The sequence below is a fragment of the Ranitomeya variabilis genome, chromosome 7 (genome assembly GCF_051348905.1).
Source record: "Ranitomeya variabilis isolate aRanVar5 chromosome 7, aRanVar5.hap1, whole genome shotgun sequence".
Lineage (NCBI taxonomy): Eukaryota > Metazoa > Chordata > Amphibia > Anura > Dendrobatidae > Ranitomeya > Ranitomeya variabilis.
Window position 1 is genome coordinate 228,028,902 of NC_135238.1, and position 22,141 is coordinate 228,051,042.

Consider the following 22,141-nt stretch of genomic DNA (forward strand, 5'->3'; position numbering starts at 1 on the left):
GTTAGCAGCTCCATTCTCTATTAGTAAAGGATCGGCTGTCATCCGTTAGCAGCTCCATTCTCTAGTAGTAAAGGATCGACTGTCATCCGTTAGTAGCTCTATTCTCTATTAGTAAAGGATCGGCTGTCATCCGTTAGTAGCTCCATTCTCTATTAGTAAAGGACCGGCTGTCATCCGTTAGCAGCTCCATTCTCTATTAGTAAAGGATCGACTGTCATCCATTGGCAGCTCCATTCTCTATTAGTAAAGGATCGGCTGTCATCCGTTAGTAGCTCCATTCTCTATTAGTAAAGGATCGGCTGTCATCCGTTAGTAGCTCCATTCTCTATTAGTAAAGGATCGGCTGTCATCCGTTAGTAGCTCCATTCTCTATTAGTAAAGGATCGGCTGTCATCCGTTAGTAGCTCCATTCTCTATTAGTAAAGGATCGGCTGTCATCCGTTAGTAGCTCCATTCTCTATTAGTAAAGGACCGGCTGTCATCTGTTATCAGCTCCATTCTCTATTAGTAAAGGACCGGCTGTCATCCGTTAGGAGCTCCATTCTCTATTAGTAAAGGATCGGCTGTCATCCGTTAGCAGATCCATTCTCTATTAGTAAAGGATCGGCTGTCATCCGTTAGCAGCTCCATTCTCTATTAGTAAAGGATCGGCTGTCATCCGTTAGCAGCTCCATTCTCTATTAGTAAAGGATCGGCTGTCATCCGTTAGCAGCTGCATTCTCTATTAGTAAAGGATCGGCTGTCATCCGTTAGCAGCTCCATTCTCTATTAGTAAAGGATCGGCTGTCATCCGTTAGCAGCTCCATTCTCTATTAGTAAAGGATCGGCTGTCATCCGTTAGCAGCTCCATTCTCTATTAGTAAAGGACCAGCTGTCATCCGTTAGCAGCTCCATTCTCTATTAGTAAAGGACCAGCTGTCATCTGTTATCAGCTCCATTCTCTATTAGTAAAGGATCGGCTGTCATCTGTTATCAGCTCCATTCTCTATTAGTAAAGGATCGGCTGTCATCCGTTAGCAGTTCCATTCTCCATTAGTAAAGGATCAGCTGTCATCCGTTAGCAGCTCCATTCTCTATTAGTAAAGGACCGGCTGTCATCCGTTAGCAGCTCCATTCTCTATTAGTAAAGGATCGGCTGTCATCCGTTAGCAGCTCCATTCTCTATTAGTAAAGGATCAGCTGTCATCCGTTAGCAGCTCCATTCTCTATTAGTAAAGGATCGGCTGTCATCCGTTAGCAGCTCCATTCTCTATTAGTAAAGGATCGACTGTCATCCGTTAGTAGCTCTATTCACTATTAGTAAAGGACCAGCTGTCATCTGTTATCAGCTCCATTCTCTATTAGTAAAGGACCGGCTGTCATCCGTTAGCAGCTCCATTCTCTATTAGTAAAGGATCGACTGTCATCCGTTAGTAGCTCTATTCTCTATTAGTAAAGGATCGGCTGTCATCCGTTAGTAGCTCCATTCTCTATTAGTAAAGGATCGGCTGTCATCCGTTAGTAGCTCCATTCTCTATTAGTAAAGGATCGACTGTCATCAGTTAGTAGCTCTATTCTCTATTAGTAAAGGATCGACTGTCATCCGTTAGTAGCTCCATTCTCTATTAGTAAAGGATCGGCTGTCATCCGTTAGTAGCTCCATTCTCTATTAGTAAAGGATCGGCTGTCATCCGTTAGTAGCTCCATTCTCTATTAGTAAAGGATCGGCTGTCATCCGTTAGTAGCTCCATTCTCTATTAGTAAAGGACCGGCTGTCATCCGTTAGTAGCTCCATTCTCTATTAGTAAAGGATCGGCTGTCATCCGTTAGTAGCTCCATTCTCTATTAGTAAAGGATCGGCTGTCATCCGTTAGTAGCTCCATTCTCTATTAGTAAGGGATCGGCTGTCATCCGTTAGTAGCTCCATTCTCTATTAGTAAAGGATCGAACGAATGTCATCTGTTATCAGCTCCATTCTCTATTAGTAAAGGACCGGCTGTCATCTGTTATCAGCTCCATTCTCTATTAGTAAAGGATCGGCTGTCATCCGTTAGTAGCTCCGTTCTCTATTAGTAAAGGACCGGCTGTCATCCGTTAGCAGCTCCATTCTCTATTAGTAAAGGATCGGCTGTCATCCGTTAGGAGCTCCATTCTCTATTAGTAAAGGATCGGCTGTCATCTGTTAGCAGCTCCATTCTCTATTAGTAAAGGACTGGCTGTCATCCGTTAGTAGCTCCATTCTCTATTAGTAAAGGATCGGCTGTCATCCGTTAGTAGCTCCATTCTCTATTAGTAAAGGATCGGCTGTCATCCGTTAGTAGCTCCATTCTCTATTAGTAAAGGATCGACTGTCATCCGTTAGTAGCTCTATTCTCTATTAGTAAAGGATCGGCTGTCATCCGTTAGTAGCTCTATTCTCTATTAGTAAAGGATCGGCTGTCATCCGTTAGTAGCTCCATTCTCTATTAGTAAAGGACCGGCTGTCATCCGTTAGCAGCTCCATTCTCTATTAGTAAAGGATCGACTGTCATCCGTTAGTAGCTCCATTCTCTATTTGTAAAGGATCGGCTGTCATCCGTTAGTAGCTCCATTCTCTATTAGTAAAGGATCGGCTGTCATCCGTTAGTAGCTCCATTCTCTATTAGTAAAGGACCGGCTGTCATCCGTTAGCAGCTCCATTCTCTAGTAGTAAAGGATCGGCTGTCATCCGTTAGTAGCTCCATTCTCTATTAGTAAAGGATCGGCTGTCATCCGTTAGCAGCTCCATTCTCTATTAGTAAAGGATCGGCTGTCATCCGTTAGCAGCTCCATTCTCTATTAGTAAAGGACCGGCTGTCATCCGTTAGCAGCTCCATTCTCTATTAGTAAAGGACCGGCTGTCATCCGTTAGCAGCTCCATTCTCTATTAGTAAAGGACCGGCTGTCATCCGTTAGCAGCTCCATTCTCTATTAGTAAAGGATCGGCTGTCATCTGTTAGCAGCTCCATTCTCTATTAGTAAAGGTGTTGTGAATTTGCTTTTTGCTCCCTCTAGTGGTTACTAGTTTTTTGACTCTGGTTTTTCTGTCATTCCTTTTATCCGCACCTGGGTCGTTAGTTAGGGGTGTTGCTATATAAGCTCCCTAGACCTTCAGTTCAATGCCTGGCAACGTAGTTATCAGAGCTAGTCTGCTGTGCTCTTGTCTACTGATCCTGGTTCCAGTTATATCAGCTAAGTCTGCCTTTTGCTTTTTGCTATTTGTTTTGGTTTTGTATTTTTGTCCAGCTTGTTCCAAATCTATATCCTGACCTTTGCTGGAAGCTCTAGGGGGCTGGTGTTCTCCCCCCGGACCGTTAGACGGTTCGGGGGTTCTTGAATTTCCAGTGTGGATTTTGATAGGGTTTTTGTTGACCATATAAGTTACCTTTCTTTATTCTGCTATCAGTAAGCGGGCCTCTCTGTGCTAAACCTGGTTCATTTCTGTGTTTGTCATTTCCTCTTACCTCACCGTTATTATTTGTGGGGGGCTTCTATCCAGCTTTGGGGTCCCCTTCTCTGGAGGCAAGAAAGGTCTTTTGTTTTCCTCTACTAGGGGTAGCTAGATTCTCCGGCTGGAGCGTGTCATCTAGAATCAACGTAGGAATGATCCCCGGCTACTTCTAGTGTTGGCGTTAGGAGTAGATATATGGTCAACCCAGTTACCACTGCCCTATGAGCTGGATTTTTGTATTCTGCAGACTTCCACGTACCTCTGAGACCCTGCCATGGTTACAGACCCATAATCCAGTCCTGGACTGGAAGGCTATGTCAGTCTCAAGTTGGGGCTGTCGTGGTATTCATGGGGATTCCCTGCCTGTGTCTATTGCTTCTTCTACGCCTTCGGAAGTTCCGGAGTATTTGTCTGATTATCAGGATGTCTTCAGTGAGTCTGAGTCCAGTGCACTGCCTCCTCATAGGGACTGTGACTGTGCTATAGATTTGATCCCAGGCAGTAAGTTTCCTAAGGGAAGACTGTTTAATCTGTCGGTACCTGAACATACCGCTATGCGTTCATATATCAGGGAGTCTCTGGAGAAAGGACATATTCGTCCGTCTTCTTCCCCCCTTGGTGCGGGATTCTTTTTTGTGGCAAAAAAGGACGGATCTTTGAGACCTTGTATTGATTATCGGCTTTTAAATAAGATCACTGTCAAATTTCAGTATCCTTTACCGCTGTTGTCTGACTTGTTTGCCCGGATTAAAGGTGCCAAGTGGTTCACCAAGATAGACCTTCGTGGTGCGTACAACCTTGTGCGCATTAAGCAAGGTGATGAATGGAAAACCGCATTCAATACGCCCGAAGGTCATTTTGAGTACTTGGTGATGCCTTTTGGGCTCTCCAATGCGCCTTCAGTTTTTCAGTCCTTTATGCATGACATTTTCCGGAAGTATCTGGATAAATTTTTGATTGTTTATCTGGATGATATTTTGGTTTTTTCTGATGATTGGGATTCGCATGTGGAGCAGGTCAGGTTGGTCTTTAAAATTTTGCGTGAAAATTCTTTGTTTGTCAAGGGCTCAAAGTGTCTCTTTGGTGTACAGAAGGTTCCCTTTTTGGGGTTCATTTTTTCCCCTTCTGCTGTGGAGATGGACCCAGTCAAGGTCCGAGCTTTTCTTGATTGGACTCAGCCCTCGTCGGTTAAGAGTCTTCAGAAGTTCTTGGGTTTCGCTAACTTCTACCGTCGTTTTATCGCTAATTTTTCTAGCATTGTGAAACCGTTGACGGATATGACCAAGAAGGGCTCCGATGTAGCTAACTGGGCTCCTGCTGCCGTGGAGGCTTTCCAGGAGTTGAAGCGCCGGTTTACTTCGGCGCCTGTTTTGTGCCAGCCCGATGTCTCACTTCCCTTTCAGGTTGAGGTGGATGCTTCAGAGATTGGAGCAGGGGCCGTTTTGTCGCAGAGAGGCCCTGGTTGCTCTGTTATGAAACCTTGTGCCTTTTTCTCCAGGAAGTTTTCGCCTGCCGAGCGAAATTATGATGTGGGCAATCGGGAGTTGTTGGCCATGAAATGGGCATTTGAGGAGTGGCGTCATTGGCTCGAGGGTGCTAAGCATCGTGTGGTGGTCTTGACTGATCACAAAAATCTGATGTATCTCGAGTCTGCTAAACGCCTTAATCCGAGACAGGCCCGCTGGTCATTGTTTTTCTCCCGCTTTGATTTTGTTGTCTCGTATTTACCAGGTTCAAAGAATGTGAAGGCCGATGCTCTTTCTAGGAGCTTTGTGCCTGATGCTCCTGGAGTCGCTGATCCTGTTGGTATTCTTAAAGATGGAGTTATCTTGTCAGCTATTTCTCCGGATCTGCGACGTGTGTTGCAGAGATTTCAGGCTGATAGGCCTGAGTCTTGTCCACCTGACAGACTGTTTGTCCCGGATAAATGGACCAGCAGAGTCATTTCCGAGGTTCATTCCTCGGTGTTGGCAGGTCACCCGGGAATTTTTGGCACCAGAGATCTGGTGGCCAGGTCCTTTTGGTGGCCTTCCTTGTCAAGGGATGTGCGGTCATTTGTGCAGTCCTGTGGGACTTGTGCTCGAGCTAAGCCTTGCTGTTCTCGTGCCAGCGGTTTGCTCTTGCCCTTGCCTGTCCCGAAGAGACCTTGGACACATATCTCCATGGATTTCATTTCTGATCTTCCGCTATCTCAGGGCATGTCCGTTATCTGGGTGATATGTGATCGCTTCTCCAAGATGGTCCATTTGGTTCCTTTGCCTAAGCTGCCTTCCTCTTCCGATCTGGTTCCTGTGTTTTTCCAGAACGTGGTTCGTTTGCACGGCATCCCTGAGAATATTGTGTCAGACAGAGGATCCCAGTTCGTTTCTAGGTTCTGGCGATCCTTTTGTAGTAGGATGGGCATTGATTTGTCGTTTTCGTCTGTTTTCCATCCTCAGACTAATGGACAGACGGAGCGAACCAATCAGACTTTGGAGGCTTATTTGAGGTGTTTTGTCTCTGCTGATCAGGACGATTGGGTGACATTCTTGCCGTTGGCTGAGTTTGCCCTTAATAATCGGGCTAGTTCCGCCACCTTGGTTTCGCCTTTTTTCTGCAACTCTGGTTTCCATCCTCGCTTTTCTTCGGGTCATGTGGAGCCTTCTGACTGTCCTGGGGTGGATTCTGTGGTAGATAGGTTGCAGCGGATCTGGAATCATGTGGTGGACAACTTGAAGTTGTCACAGGAGAGGGCTCAGCGCTTTGCCAACCGCCGCCGCGGTGTGGGTCCCCGACTACGCGTTGGGGATTTGGTATGGCTTTCTTCCCGCTTTGTTCCTATGAAGGTCTCCTCTCCCAAATTTAAACCTCGTTTTATTGGGCCTTACAAGATATTGGAAATCCTTAATCCTGTATCTTTTCGTCTGGATCTTCCTGTGTCGTTTGCTATTCACAATGTATTTCATAGGTCCTTGTTGCGGCGGTACATTGTGCCTGTAGTTCCTTCTGCTGAGCCTCCTGCTCCGGTGTTGGTTGAGGGCGAGTTGGAGTACGTGGTGGAGAAGATCTTGGATTCTCGCCTCTCCAGGCGGAGGCTTCAGTACCTGGTCAAGTGGAAGGGCTATGGTCAGGAGGATAATTCCTGGGTGGTCGCCTCTGATGTTCATGCGGCCGATTTAGTTCGTGCCTTTCATGCCGCTCATCCTGATCGCCCTGGTGGTCGTGGTGAGGGTTCGGTGACCCCTCACTAAGGGGGGGGTACTGTTGTGAATTTGCTTTTTGCTCCCTCTAGTGGTTACTAGTTTTTTGACTCTGGTTTTTCTGTCATTCCTTTTATCCGCACCTGGGTCGTTAGTTAGGGGTGTTGCTATATAAGCTCCCTAGACCTTCAGTTCAATGCCTGGCAACGTAGTTATCAGAGCTAGTCTGCTGTGCTCTTGTCTACTGATCCTGGTTCCAGTTATATCAGCTAAGTCTGCCTTTTGCTTTTTGCTATTTGTTTTGGTTTTGTATTTTTGTCCAGCTTGTTCCAAATCTATATCCTGACCTTTGCTGGAAGCTCTAGGGGGCTGGTGTTCTCCCCCCGGACCGTTAGACGGTTCGGGGGTTCTTGAATTTCCAGTGTGGATTTTGATAGGGTTTTTGTTGACCATATAAGTTACCTTTCTTTATTCTGCTATCAGTAAGCGGGCCTCTCTGTGCTAAACCTGGTTCATTTCTGTGTTTGTCATTTCCTCTTACCTCACCGTTATTATTTGTGGGGGGCTTCTATCCAGCTTTGGGGTCCCCTTCTCTGGAGGCAAGAAAGGTCTTTTGTTTTCCTCTACTAGGGGTAGCTAGATTCTCCGGCTGGAGCGTGTCATCTAGAATCAACGTAGGAATGATCCCCGGCTACTTCTAGTGTTGGCGTTAGGAGTAGATATATGGTCAACCCAGTTACCACTGCCCTATGAGCTGGATTTTTGTATTCTGCAGACTTCCACGTACCTCTGAGACCCTCGCCATTGGGGTCATAACATAAAGGATCGGCTGTCATCTGTTATCAGCTCTATTCTCTATTAGTAAAGGATCGGCTGTCATCCGTTAGCAGCTCCATTCTCTATTAGTAAAGGACCGGCTGTCATCCGTTAGTAGCTCCATTCTCTATTAGTAAAGGACCGGCTGTCATCCGTTAGCAGCTCCATTCTCTATTAGTAAAGGATCGGCTGTCATCCGTTAGCAGCTCCATTCTCTATTAGTAAAGGATCGGCTGTCATCCGTTAGCAGCTCCATTCTCTAGTAGTAAAGGACCGGCTGTCATCCGTTAGCAGCTCCATTCTCTATTAGTAAAGGACCGGCTGTCATCCGTTAGCAGCTCCATTCTCTAGTAGTAAAGGACCGGCTGTCATCCGTTAGCAGCTCCATTCTCTAGTAGTAAAGGATCGGCTGTCATCCGTTAGTAGCTCCATTCTCTATTAGTAAAGGACCGGCTGTCATCCGTTAGCAGCTCCATTCTCTATTAGTAAAGGACCGGCTGTCATCCGTTAGCAGCTCCATTCTCTATTAGTAAAGGACCGGCTGTCATCCGTTAGCAGCTCCGTTCTCTATTAGTAAAGGATCGGCTGTCATCCGTTAGCAGCTCTATTCTCTATTAGTAAAGGATCGAACGAATGTCATCTGTTATCAGCTCTATTCTCTATTAGTAAAGGATCGGCTGTCATCCATTGGCAGCTCCATTCTCTATTAGTAAAGGATCGGCTGTCATCTGTTAGCAGCTCCATTCTCTATTAGTAAAGGATCGGCTGTCATCCGTTAGCAGCTCCATTCCCTATTAGTAAATGACCGGCTGTCATCCGTTAGTAGCTCCATTCTCTATTAGTAAAGGATCGGCTGTCATCCGTTAGTAGCTCCATTCTCTATTAGTAAAGGATCGACTGTCATCTGTTATCAGCTCCATTCTCTATTAGTAAAGGACCGGCTGTCATCTGTTAGGAGCTCCATTCTCTATTAGTAAAGGACCGGCTGTCATCCGTTAGCAGCTCCATTCCCTATTAGTAAATGACCGGCTGTCATCCGTTAGTAGCTCCATTCTCTATTAGTAAAGGATCGGCTGTCATCCGTTAGTAGCTCCATTCTCTATTAGTAAAGGATCGACTGTCATCTGTTATCAGCTCCATTCTCTATTAGTAAAGGACCGGCTGTCATCTGTTAGGAGCTCCATTCTCTATTAGTAAAGGACCGGCTGTCATCCGTTAGCAGCTCCATTCTCTATTAGTAAAGGACCGGCTGTCATCCGTTAGCAGCTCCATTCCCTATTAGTAAAGGACCGGCTGTCATCCGTTAGTAGCTCCATTCTCTATTAGTAAAGGATCGGCTGTCATCCGTTAGCAGCTCCATTCTCTATCAGTAAAGGATCGGCTGTCATCCATTAGCAGCTCTATTCTCTATTAGTAAAGGATCGGCTGTCATCCGTTAGTAGCTCCATTCTCTATTAGTAAAGGATCGGCTGTCATCCGTTAGTAGCTCCATTCTCTATTAGTAAAGGACCGGCTGTCATCCGTTAGTAGCTCCATTCTCTATTAGTAAAGGATCGGCTGTCATCCGTTAGTAGCTCCATTCTCTATTAGTAAAGGACCGGCTGTCATCCGTTAGTAGCTCCATTCTCTATTAGTAAAGGATCGGCTGTCATCCGTTAGTAGCTCCATTCTCTATTAGTAAAGGATCGGCTGTCATCCGTTAGTAGCTCCATTCTCTATTAGTAAAGGATCGGCTGTCATCCGTTAGTAGCTCCATTCTCTATTAGTAAAGGACTGGCTGTCATCCGTTAGCAGCTCCATTCTCTATCAGTAAAGGACCGGCTGTCATCCATTGGCAGCTCCATTCTCTATCAGTAAAGGACCGGCTGTCATCCGTTAGCAGCTCCATTCTCTATCAGTAAAGGACCGGCTGTCATCTGTTATCAGCTCCATTCTCTATTAGTAAAGGACCGGCTGTCATCTGTTAGCAGCTCCATTCTCTATCAGTAAAGGATCGGCTGTCATCCGTTAGCAGCTCCATTCTCTATTAGTAAAGGACCGGCTGTCATCCGTTAGAAGCTCCATTCTCTATTAGTAAAGGACCGGCTGTCATCCGTTAGCAGCTCCATTCCCTATTAGTAAAGGACCGGCTGTCATCCGTTAGTAGCTCCATTCTCTATTAGTAAAGGATCGGCTGTCATCCGTTAGCAGCTCCATTCTCTATCAGTAAAGGATCGGCTGTCATCCATTAGCAGCTCCATTCTCTATTAGTAAAGGACTGGCTGTCATCCGTTAGCAGCTCCATTCTCTATTAGTAAAGGATCGGCTGTCATCCGTTAGTAGCTCCATTCTCTATTAGTAAAGGATCGGCTGTCATCCGTTAGTAGCTCCATTCTCTATTAGTAAAGGACCGGCTGTCATCCGTTAGCAGCTCCATTCTCTATTAGTAAAGGATCGGCTGTCATCCGTTAGTAGCTCCATTCTCTATTAGTAAAGGATCAGCTGTCATCCGTTAGTAGCTCCATTCTCTATTAGTAAAGGACCGGCTGTCATCTGTTATCAGCTCCATTCTCTATTAGTAAAGGACCGGCTGTCATCCGTTAGGAGCTCCATTCTCTATTAGTAAAGGATCGGCTGTCAACCGTTAGCAGCTCCATTCTCTATTAGTAAAGGATCGGCTGTCATCCGTTAGCAGCTCCATTCTCTATTAGTAAAGGATCGGCTGTCATCCGTTAGCAGCTCCATTCTCTATTAGTAAAGGATCGGCTGTCATCTGTTAGCAGCTCCATTCTCTATTAGTAAAGGACTGGCTGTCATCCGTTAGCAGCTGCATTCTCTATTAGTAAAGGATCGGCTGTCATCCGTTAGCAGCTCCATTCTCTATTAGTAAAGGATCGGCTGTCATCCGTTAGTAGCTCCATTCTCTATTAGTAAAGGACCGGCTGTCATCCGTTAGTAGCTCCATTCTCTATTAGTAAAGGATCGGCTGTCATCCGTTAGTAGCTCCATTCTCTATTAGTAAAGGATCGGCTGTCATCCATTAGTAGCTCCATTCTCTATTAGTAAAGGATCGGCTGTCATCCGTTAGCAGCTCCATTCTCTATTAGTAAAGGACCGGCTGTCATCCGTTAGTAGCTCCATTCTCTATTAGTAAAGGACCGGCTGTCATCCGTTAGTAGCTCCATTCTCTATTAGTAAAGGACCGGCTGTCATCCGTTAGCAGCTCCATTCTCTAGTAGTAAAGGATCGGCTGTCATCCGTTAGTAGCTCTATTCTCTATCAGTAAAGGACCGGCTGTCATCCGTTAGCAGCTCCATTCTCTATTAGTAAAGGATCGGCTGTCATCTGTTATCAGCTCCATTCTCTATTAGTAAAGGACCGGCTGTCATCTGTTATCAGCTCCATTCTCTATTAGTAAAGAACCGGCTGTCATCCGTTAGCAGCTCCATTCTCTATTAGTAAAGGACCGGCTGTCATCCGTTAGCAGCTCCATTCTCTATTAGTAAAGGATCGGCTGTCATCTGTTAGCAGCTCCATTCTCTATTAGTAAAGGATCGGCTGTCATCCGTCAGCAGCTCCATTCTCTATTAGTAAAGGACCGGCTGTCATCCGTTAGCAGCTCCATTCTCTATTAGTAAAGGACCGGCTGTCATCCGTTAGTAGCTCCATTCTCTATTAGTAAAGGACCAGCTGTCATCTGTTATCAGCTCCATTCTCTATTAGTAAAGGACCGGCTGTCATCCGTTAGCAGCTCCATTCTCTATTAGTAAAGGACCGGCTGTCATCCGTTAGCAGCTCCATTCTCTATTAGTAAAGGATCGACTGTCATCCGTTAGTAGCTCTATTCTCTATTAGTAAAGGATCGACTGTCATCCGTTAGTAGCTCTATTCTCTATTAGTAAAGGATCGGCTGTCATCCGTTAGTAGCTCCATTCTCTATTAGTAAAGGACCGGCTGTCATCCGTTAGCAGCTCCATTCTCTATTAGTAAAGGATCGACTGTCATCCGTTAGTAGCTCCATTCTCTATTAGTAAAGGACCGGCTGTCATCCGTTAGTAGCTCCATTCTCTATTAGTAAAGGATCGGCTGTCATCCGTTAGTAGCTCCATTCTCTATTAGTAAAGGACCGGCTGTCATCCGTTAGTAGCTCCATTCTCTATTAGTAAAGGATCGGCTGTCATCCGTTAGTAGCTCCATTCTCTATTAGTAAAGGATCGGCTGTCATCCGTTAGTAGCTCCATTCTCTATTAGTAAGGGATCGGCTGTCATCCGTTAGTAGCTCCATTCTCTATTAGTAAAGGATCGGCTGTCATCCGTTAGTAGCTCCATTCTCTATTAGTAAAGGATCGACTGTCATCCGTTAGTAGCTCTATTCTCTATTAGTAAAGGATCGGCTGTCATCCGTTAGTAGCTCCATTCTCTATTAGTAAAGGATCGACTGTCATCCGTTAGTAGCTCTATTCTCTATTAGTAAAGGACCGGCTGTCATCCGTTAGTAGCTCCATTCTCTATTAGTAAAGGATCGGCTGTCATCCGTTAGTAGCTCCATTCTCTATTAGTAAAGGACCGGCTGTCATCCGTTAGTAGCTCCATTCTCTATTAGTAAAGGATCGGCTGTCATCCGTTAGTAGCTCCATTCTCTATTAGTAAAGGATCGGCTGTCATCCGTTAGTAGCTCCATTCTCTATTAGTAAGGGATCGGCTGTCATCCGTTAGTAGCTCCATTCTCTATTAGTAAAGGATCGGCTGTCATCCGTTAGTAGCTCCATTCTCTATTAGTAAAGGATCGACTGTCATCCGTTAGTAGCTCCATTCTCTATTAGTAAAGGACCGGCTGTCATCTGTTAGCAGCTCTATTCTCTATTAGTAAAGGACCGGCTGTCATCTGTTAGCAGCTCCATTCTCTATTAGTAAAGGATCGGCTGTCATCCGTTAGCAGCTCCATTCTCTATTAGTAAAGGATCGGCTGTCATCCGTTAGCAGCTCCATTCCCTATTAGTAAAGGACAGGCTGTCATCTGTTAGCAGCTCCATTCTCTATTAGTAAAGGACCGGCTGTCATCCGTTAGCAGCTCCATTCTCTAGTAGTAAAGGATCGGCTGTCATCCGTTGGCAGCTCCATTCTCTATTAGTAAAGGATCGGCTGTCATCCGTTAGTAGCTCCATTCTCTATTAGTAAAGGATCGGCTGTCATCCGTTAGTAGCTCCATTCTCTATTAGTAAAGGACCGGCTGTCATCCGTTAGCAGCTCCATTCTCTATCAGTAAAGGACCGGCTGTCATCCGTTATCAGCTCCATTCTCTATTAGTAAAGGACCGGCTGTCATCCGTTAGCAGCTCCATTCTCTAGTAGTAAAGGACCGGCTGTCATCCGTTATCAGCTCCATTCTCTATTAGTAAAGGACCGGCTGTCATCCGTTAGCAGCTCCATTCTCTATCAGTAAAGGACCGGCTGTCATCCGTTATCAGCTCCATTCTCTATTAGTAAAGGACCGGCTGTCATCCGTTAGCAGCTCCATTCTCTAGTAGTAAAGGACCGGCTGTCATCCGTTATCAGCTCCATTCTCTATTAGTAAAGGACCGGCTGTCATCCGTTAGCAGCTCCATTCTCTAGTAGTAAAGGACCAGCTGTCATCCGTTAGCAGCTCCATTCTCTAGTAGTAAAGGACCGGCTGTCATCCGTTAGCAGCTCCATTCTCTAGTAGTAAAGGACCAGCTGTCATCCGTTAGCAGCTCCATTCTCTAGTAGTAAAGGACCGGCTGTCATCTGTTAGCAGCTCCATTCTCTATTAGTAAAGGACCGGCTGTCATCCGTTAGCAGATCCATTCTCTATTAGTAAAGGATCGGCTGTCATCCGTTATCAGCTACATTCTCTATTAGTAAAGGATCGGCTGTCATCTGTTATCAGCTCCATTCTCTATTAGTAAAGGATCGGCTGTCATCCGTTAGCAGCTCCGTTCTCTATTAGTAAAGGACCGGCTGTCATCTGTTAGCAGCTCCATTCTCTATTAGTAAAGGACCGGCTGTCATCCGTTAGCAGCTCCGTTCTCTATTAGTAAAGGACCGGCTGTCATCCATTAGCAGCTCTATTCTCTATTTGTAAAGGACCGGCTGTCATCCGTTAGCAGCTCCATTCTCTAGTAGTAAAGGACCGGCTGTCATCCGTTAGCAGCTCCATTCTCTATTAGTAAAGGACCGGCTGTCATCCGTTAGCAGCTCCATTCTCTAGTAGTAAAGGACCAGCTGTCATCCGTTAGCAGCTCCATTCTCTAGTAGTAAAGGACCGGCTGTCATCTGTTAGCAGCTCCATTCTCTATTAGTAAAGGACCGGCTGTCATCCGTTAGCAGCTCCATTCTCTAGTAGTAAAGGACCAGCTGTCATCCGTTAGCAGCTCCATTCTCTATTAGTAAAGGATCGGCTGTCATCCGTTAGCAGATCCATTCTCTATTAGTAAAGGACCGGCTGTCATCCGTTAGCAGATCCATTCTCTATTAGTAAAGGATCGGCTGTCATCCGTTAGCAGCTCCATTCTCTATTAGTAAAGGATCGGCTGTCATCCGTTAGCAGCTCCATTCTCTATTAGTAAAGGATCGGCTGTCATCCGTTAGCAGATCCATTCTCTATTAGTAAAGGATCGGCTGTCATCCGTTACAGCTCCATTCTCTATTAGTAAAGGATCGGCTGTCATCCGTTAGCAGCTCCATTCTCTATTAGTAAAGGACCGGCTGTCATCCGTTAGCAGCTCCATTCTCTATTAGTAAAGGACCGGCTGTCATCCGTTAGTAGCTCCATTCTCTATTAGTAAAGGATCGGTTGTTATCTGTTATAGATGCCTGTATGAATATACACCTGTGACAAGCTGTCCTCATAATTATAGGTGCACTCATAATTACAATAAACAATTACCATTACTGAGCTCTAAAATTAATAAAGCTAAAAGAATCGCTTGCACAATACGGTAGAATGTGTGTATTATTTCAGATAGTAGACCTGAACTAAAAATATCCATCTAGTAAGATGGAGAAGGAGGGAGGTGCAGCTGCCATTAGCCTCCTTATTTGTTTACATGAGAGTGCATGCTGTGAGAGAGGAGGAAGAGCAGCTCAGAGCACCCAGCATAGCTCTGACATCACCCCAGGATGGGCCCGTCCACCCAACATGTATAGATAGAGAATATGCACTCAAACGTGCCAATTGCAAGGCCTTCCTGCAACAAGAGACCACAGCTCTGCAAATCAATATCATAAGGTATACAATGTATTACAGAAGGGCTTCCGAGTCTCTCATGAGTGATACACAAGTATCTCCTGTACAATATTGATATTCCTCGTCAATATAGTCAGCGGCAAATAAGCCAATAAGGACAAGACTGTACTGGGAGAACCAGTATTCTAATTCTACACATCAAGATCAAGCAGGAATTTGTGTTGGAAATGTTTAACCTTTAATAACGATGCTAGTGCTCAGCACGATAGACAGGATTGCTTGAATCAGAGAATCATGGAAACTGACTGCTCAGATAATTGCCCAAAGGAGTTGTCCAGGAAGTATAAGCTATCGCCTATCTACAGGACAGACAATAAGTTATTGATTGGTATAGGTCTGGCTGCTGGTCCCCGCACCGATCAGCAGAAAGGGGCACATTAATCGCCATCAGAATGAAACAGCAGTGCGTATGCTCAACTGCGCTTCATTCATTCCCTATGGCGCTGCACTCGGCTTGTGCCAGCAGCCCTGTTTAGAATGAATGGAGCAGGAGTCGGACGTGAGCACAGCTGCCACCTTATGATGGCTACTCCATTAATTCTCTATAGTTCATCCGGAAAAAGGTAGCGCAACGCTATAGTGAATGAGTGGAGCAGCGGTTGAGCATACGCACTGTGCTCCATTTTACTGGGATTAAGAGTTCCTGGTTCTGACGATCGGAGCGGGGCCGAGTGGTCAATAAGTTATTACCTATCTTGTGGCTAGACAGATAAGTGATAAGTGATTTTCACTGGTCAACCCCTTTAGCTTTGATAAAGCTTTGCCTGTGGTTATCAGTGGGTATATGGCAAGCGACATCTTTGCAATATCTCGTCTGTATTTTTTTCCATTTTTAATACTTATTGCCATTAAAACTGACACCAAGCTGCTGTTGATGGATCTACTCTTTGTACAATATGAATATTTGGCTATTACCCTTTATATTATACTTAGAGAAGTGTCTGACATAGAAAACCCAATGTCATGTACCCTAATAGGGCTGTAGACTGGGGTCCTCTGGTCAGGATCCCTTGGCCATAGTGGACACGCTCTGGAGGACCTGTTCTATCCTGCATTACACAACCTATTCATTTCAGTGGACAATGTGTAATACTTGATTTATCCTAGTGGTGGCACTGCAGGGAAAATAACCACTTACTGCCAGATTTCTGTACAGATTACAGTTGGTTGCTGGGGGTCCCGTGTCCCAAAATGGAGACACTGTGTGATCAGCTTCTAATGAGTATGAATTGTCAAATGCAGAGAACCATTTGAAAGACTATTAATGGCCTATGTTAAGTATAGGTTATCAATATCAGAGCTGAGGTGTCCGGTACTAAACGCCGAACAGGGACTTCTACCAGGAGTCCGTTGTAATGTTCAGAGTTCCGGGGGAAGTCAGTGAGAGAGAGAGAGAATATATTCCAGCTCCAAAGTTTCAGTTCAAGTTCAGGTAAACTTCTGGTACCCGATCCGAACTTTGGAATAAAGTTTGGGTATAGTACCAGACACCGAACTTCCACAGGTCCACTCATCCCCAATTAACACCTTAAAAATTGAAATCTCTTTTGATCCCTTCACATTGCTTACCTCCACTTTACACACTGACCATTCCCCAAAGTTCCAGGAATAGCAGGGGTAGACAGCACAACTTCTGTACTGGGCGAGTTGCATTGGACAAGGTCTCCCATCTCCTTCAGCTTGCATCTTGACGAGGCGAGATCGCATCTGTTGACCTAGGATTGAAACGTAATTGTCACTTCATTGCAGCGCATATTCGAGAAACACTGAAATATTCATCAATTTTGAATCTAGGAGACCAAATGTTGTGCAATTACACAGAGGATCAGAATAAAGGACCAAGGGCTACTGGACCACTAGCAACAGTCCTCCCGCTTGACCAGGACATTCCAGGGAAGTGGACCACAGAAGAGGCAAGGCTTAGTGAAGCCAAACTCAAATTGGCAATTATGTTGGTGTTGCTGAGTCTTTTAGATGTGTTCCCAGTGGCCCTGGGTGGGACTTAAATTTCCCAAATGTTAAGTTCAAAAGGATAGTAAGTCTGCCAAGCGTATAGCATCAGGGTGCAGATGGAAATTGTACCCGAACCATGTTGCTTCTTGAGGTCCCTCTGTGCATGACAAGACACTAGTACTAAAAGGCTTCTCCGGTACCTTAATATTGATGACCTATCCTCATGTCATCAGTACCAGATTGGTGGGGGTGTAACACCCGGTACCCCCAACGATCAGCTGTTCCCAGCTACATAGGGTACTGCACATACGCCCCTATTTAAATGTAAAGGGGTAGATCTGCAGCGCACTGTGGCCACTATGGAGTTGGTGGAGCTGTGCTGCTCCTCTGTAACTAATCGCGCCTGGCCACCGCTGACACCAGGAACGGCTGATGGGCGGGGGTACCAAGTGTCGCACCCCCACCAATCTGGTGCTGATGACCTATCTTGAGGATAGTGTTTATACAAATGTGTCCTTCCTTACCTTTCTTTTTGGTTCAACATATCCCAAGATGAGGGACTCAAAATAATTTGCATAACAAAAATGATTTGTTGATACTCTATGGGGGATGTTTATGCTCCACCTACCTACCTACATGTGGCCACACAGTGGTAGCGATGGGCATTGCAGCCTGTGGCGGGTTTACTACTATGCTCCGATAATGTGTTCCATTTATATTGTGAGAGATTCTGGTCCTTAAATGAAATTTGTGAAATGATAAGGCCCCATCTGTAAGTACAGTAGTCACCATAACGCCTTCATACAAAGGCAACTGTTCTATCCGAGGATATTTTCAAAGGATTAAAGAAAAGAGCAAAACTTGTAAATTTGTCTCAAAATTGCTGGAAAATCCACCGGCTATTTTATATGATTATGAAGAGTACAGTACTCACAATTATCTCAGATGAAAACACACGTGTAATTGTGACCGGAGACGCTGGCGACTGGTCTACAGGCTACGGGTTATAATTATCGAATAAATTAGCTGTAATTTTGCAGAGAGCCTTCTTGATCCCTTCCTTTCTTGCAATGTTAATATTTCTGACGGGTCCTTTCTACCGGGATACAATTAGAGTCACAACGCGGCTCCCTTGCCTTTGAAGAAGTGTTTTGTAATAAGACGACTATTGATTTGCCACAACATCCCGCTATTGTCATCTCTGAACCTCATTACGGATTCGCTTTCTTCTTTCCTGCATTATTCTGCATCTCTTCCCGAAAAATCACATAGGAAACCGCTCAGTGCTAATGAGTGAACTTTGCTATCTGTTGGCTATCTGTTCCTACTTCTGGAATATCACCCTATAGATGAGGATGTCCGGATGTGTAGAAATTTAAGGTGTAAACCCAACCTGAGGGCATCACCTGATATATCCCAGTGACATGTTGGAAGATGCTAGTGAACAGTATGGAGGCAAATCTATGCTCTTCTCATGAGCATCTCTGCCTCTTTCGATGCATCCCATAATTTTTTTTGCCTTGCCAGCAGTTGCCTGGCATTGGTCACTAAAACTGAATTTTCTGTCCACCGATGCACCCAAGTCTTTTTTTAGTGATAGCTTTACTATTTAGTACATAGTATAAATAAATGAATTGATTTGATGCAAATCAAATTTGTGTTCATTTATTTTACATTCACTGGAACCGATGAACTTGAATAATTTGACATTTGATTCACGCAAATTGCCACAAAAATGCGTACCACCATTTTACATGATGCGGAAGATTGCATCAGTATGAGAAGACCCACATGACTTCAGGAATAGCTAGGTGGACTTCCTAATAATGTCTTGCAGTTATCACATCGCATTTTATAGCACACAGCCAATCAAGAGGGACTATTATAGCCTGTATAAAAGCCTAGGAAGGGAATGCAGCAACCGATTTGTAGTGAATCTTGATAGTGAGAGGACAGCTCACAGTATAGACTGTTACGCAAATGGTTGTGGAACCACTGGGCCGTGGTCAGGGGAGATCCTGGAGGGGTGTAACTAAGTGAAGACCTGGTTTGTCACTAGAGCCCCTGAGGGTGTGGTTAGACTTATACCCATGTGGACACCACGTAGTATTACAGAGCAGACCCTTGGAGCTGTGGCAGCTGACTCCCAAGGGGACAGGAAACAGAACCAGCCACGAACTGGATTAGCAGGAGGAATACGGCTGGTAGACAAATGCGGAATCCAGCACAGTCAGGACAAGTACAGGAACACAGAATGGCCACAGGTACGAGATCACAGGTGCAGGTACATAGGTGCTAGTTCAGATGGATCAGGAACGAGACTAGGCACAGGCCGGACTGGTTCGGGTATAGGTGTGACAGAGCGGACAGCGTCAGGTAAATTGGACCATTGGAATCAGATTCAGAGAGTACAGGTACGGGGACATTACAACTAGATGGCAGGATGTACACTGATTACTGAGGTTGCTAAGGCACCTCCCCTTTGGGGAAGGTGCCTTAAATACTTAATGTGTCCCAGCCACTAGCTGGGGACATTTTAGAAATGCCCCTTTAAGAAGCAGGGAGCATGTGCACGCCCTAAGCACTCTTCCAGGAGACCTGCGTGCATTGTGCAGGTCTTGGGATTAGAGAGATGCCAGGGCAACGAGGATGGGTAAGTGAACACGCCGGCATCCCTGCAGGAGGAAAGAAGGAGTCACGTGCAGGGATGTAAAGATAGGAAAAGAAAGCCATAAAACACTGACTGAAGATTACAGATAGTATGTGACGGCACAGTAAGGAAAAACAGCTACCATCCATTCACCCATAGCCATATATGTTGAGGTCACTTGGACATTACTAAGACTGTATCTGCATTAAAGAGGTTGAAAGAGGATGCATACAGTTCTAGGAGACCTTAGAGCGCCATCATGTCTTTTCATGGCAATTGGAGTACTTGCTGTTCACAAAGAAGATTCAAAAATATTGAATGTATAGATGCAACAAATAAAGTGCCAGTGCACAATAAAAACATGCAGCGCTTAATTCATGAAAATATATAGGGTTCAAATCAGAAAGAATGATGGAATACCAAAAATAGATCACCTAAAGATATGCAATGTTCATAGATGAGGGGTCACATTAATAATAAAAGGAATAACAAACCCATAGAGTCAAAATGCACTGCTTGTCCTCCACTTTACCCTCCAAAGCACATTCGCGATGCTTCTTCAGGTTATGTCCACTTTGTTCTCAATAAAGATTATTTTAATATTTCATCATCGGTTTTGTGCTGGATTTGCATAGGTGTTATTAAGGTTATAAAAAAAGCATATTAAGGAGAAGAGGGCCCAATACTGACCCCTATGGTAATCGATTGGTAACTATGATCATAAGTACAAGTGCTTCTCATTAAATTAGAATATCATCAAAAAGTTAAATTATTTCAGTTCTTCAATACAAAAAGTGAAACTCGTATATAGTCATTACACACAGAGTGATCTATTTCACGTGTTTTAATCTGTTAATGTTGATGATTATGGCTTACAGCCAATGAAAACTCAAAAGTCATTATCTCAGTAAATTAGAATAATTAACCAAAAACAGCTGCAAAGGCTTCCTAAGCGTTTATAAAGGTCCCTTAGTCTGTTTCAGTAGCTCCACAATCATGGGGAAGACTGCTCACCTGACAGATGTCCAGAAGGCGTCACTGACACACTCCACAAGGAGGATAAGCCACAATAGGTCATTGCTAAAGTTGAGTGGAAGGAAAAAGTGTGGTATGTTTACAAATATTTACAGTTCTGTGCATAGAATATAATAGGATTGTGTCCGGTGGTCAGATCATGTTGGGAGTTGCAGTGCATCTCCCATAGAGCACAATACATAGATTTAGTCTTCTGGTCATGTAACTAATATGTCGTTATTAGATCTCTGCCTCGTTTGCCAGTTCTCGCTGCTTACTTTGATCTGATTTACAGAAATAGCAAATTGCCCTTAAAATGGTGTAAAACGTAGGGAAATAAGTAATCCGTGAACGTGAACCATTCGGTAATGTGGAACACAATCTGCGCCCGCGCATTCACTGACAGCTGATAAAAATGAACCCATCAAACACAAATCTCCGGATTTAATAATAATAAATGGATTTATCTGCTTGTTAAAAATAGAAATTGCCTTTATTAACTGCGAGACTTCATTGCTGCTGTCACCGACGTATTAAACAAACACACAAAAAATCCCTTAAAGGCGCCGCGTCTCCTTTATATAATGAGGATGTCACTGAGCGAGAGGAGCTGTCATAGCAATGTCGAAAAATGGAGAAAAATGCACCGAGACGCGCTTCAGGCAGAATCACAGACCGTGAGCATCCCCAGGGCAGGTCACAAGGGGAGGAGTTTACGATAGCAACCAATCACAATCCAGCTTACTAGGCATGTGGGAAAATGAAAAGTCATCTGATTGGTTGCTGTGGGCAATTGTCCCATGTTTATGTGACGATGACGCTATAAAATGTAAAAACACAATATATAAAAAGGTAAAAATAAAATCACAGTGCTCTTAAAAATATTAATAACAGTAATAGCAATATTAAAAAAATAGTATTCGTAATACTATAAATATTAGTATGAATAAAAATAGTAATAGTAAAATTAATAATACCCCTACATCTGATAATAGTATTTTATTATTAATAATAGGTATAATAAAAGTATTAATAAAAATAATATTAATGCTTTTATTATCACCATTACTAATAATATTATTAATAATATATTATATTATTATAAATAATGGTAATCCTGATTCTGTTACTTTTTTTTAACTCCTTGTTGTTCCTCTGTTATTCTTTGGGGAAAGGAAGGAATAAATTAATAACTGAATGTAACATGAGATGAGAGAATCTACCAAAATTTGTTGATTTGCTCAATCTGTCCAGCGGATCTGATTCAATTGGAAAAGAATATATCCAAACTAATTGCCGTAAAAACATGTTTATTATGCTCCAGACTCCTCCCAAAATAATAAACTGATTGCAGGGAAAGGGTTAAAAAATAATAAAATATATTCTACTCGTCTATCCTAGGCCACTGTCTGTCTTCGGTTCTACCGGTATTTGCCCCTTGGAGCTGAGGCCGGTGATGGGACTCATGGACGGAGGGGCCCGCTGGTTGGTTTCTAGGACTGTCATAAATCTAGAATTGTCCTTCAGATACAATCCAGGAAATCATGGGGATGTCCTGAGTTGGAAAGGGTATCCAAAAGAGGGCATTCATTTCCAATTTTGGGGTGCTCATGGGTGGGATTTGAGTTCCTCCTGGGTGGGACTAGAGGCGGGGCTTAACCATTCCTATGAAACACATCGCAATATTGGGCACGTGCTCCGGGAGCTGACTGCCAGGAGTGGGGTAACGGGTAGGAAGCTGAAGCTTTGCCCCAGTAGAGGATATCCTGGCTTATACAGCACACTCGCTCTGTCATTTTGCCTGGTCTGAAGTAAATTTCTAGTTAAATACTAAAC

General features: G+C 44.3%; 1 protein-coding gene across 3 annotated transcripts in view; it reads right to left on the minus strand.

The window, feature by feature from the left end:
* Positions 1–22,141, minus strand: part of THSD7B (thrombospondin type 1 domain containing 7B) — a 453,156-nt gene that overhangs the window by 56,706 nt on the left and 374,309 nt on the right. For all 3 annotated transcript variants that reach the window (XM_077273034.1, XM_077273033.1, XM_077273032.1), the window contains one exon: positions 16,258–16,403. In XM_077273034.1, the coding sequence (XP_077129149.1) occupies positions 16,258–16,403 (146 nt within the window). The remainder of the gene's footprint in view (positions 1–16,257; positions 16,404–22,141) is intronic.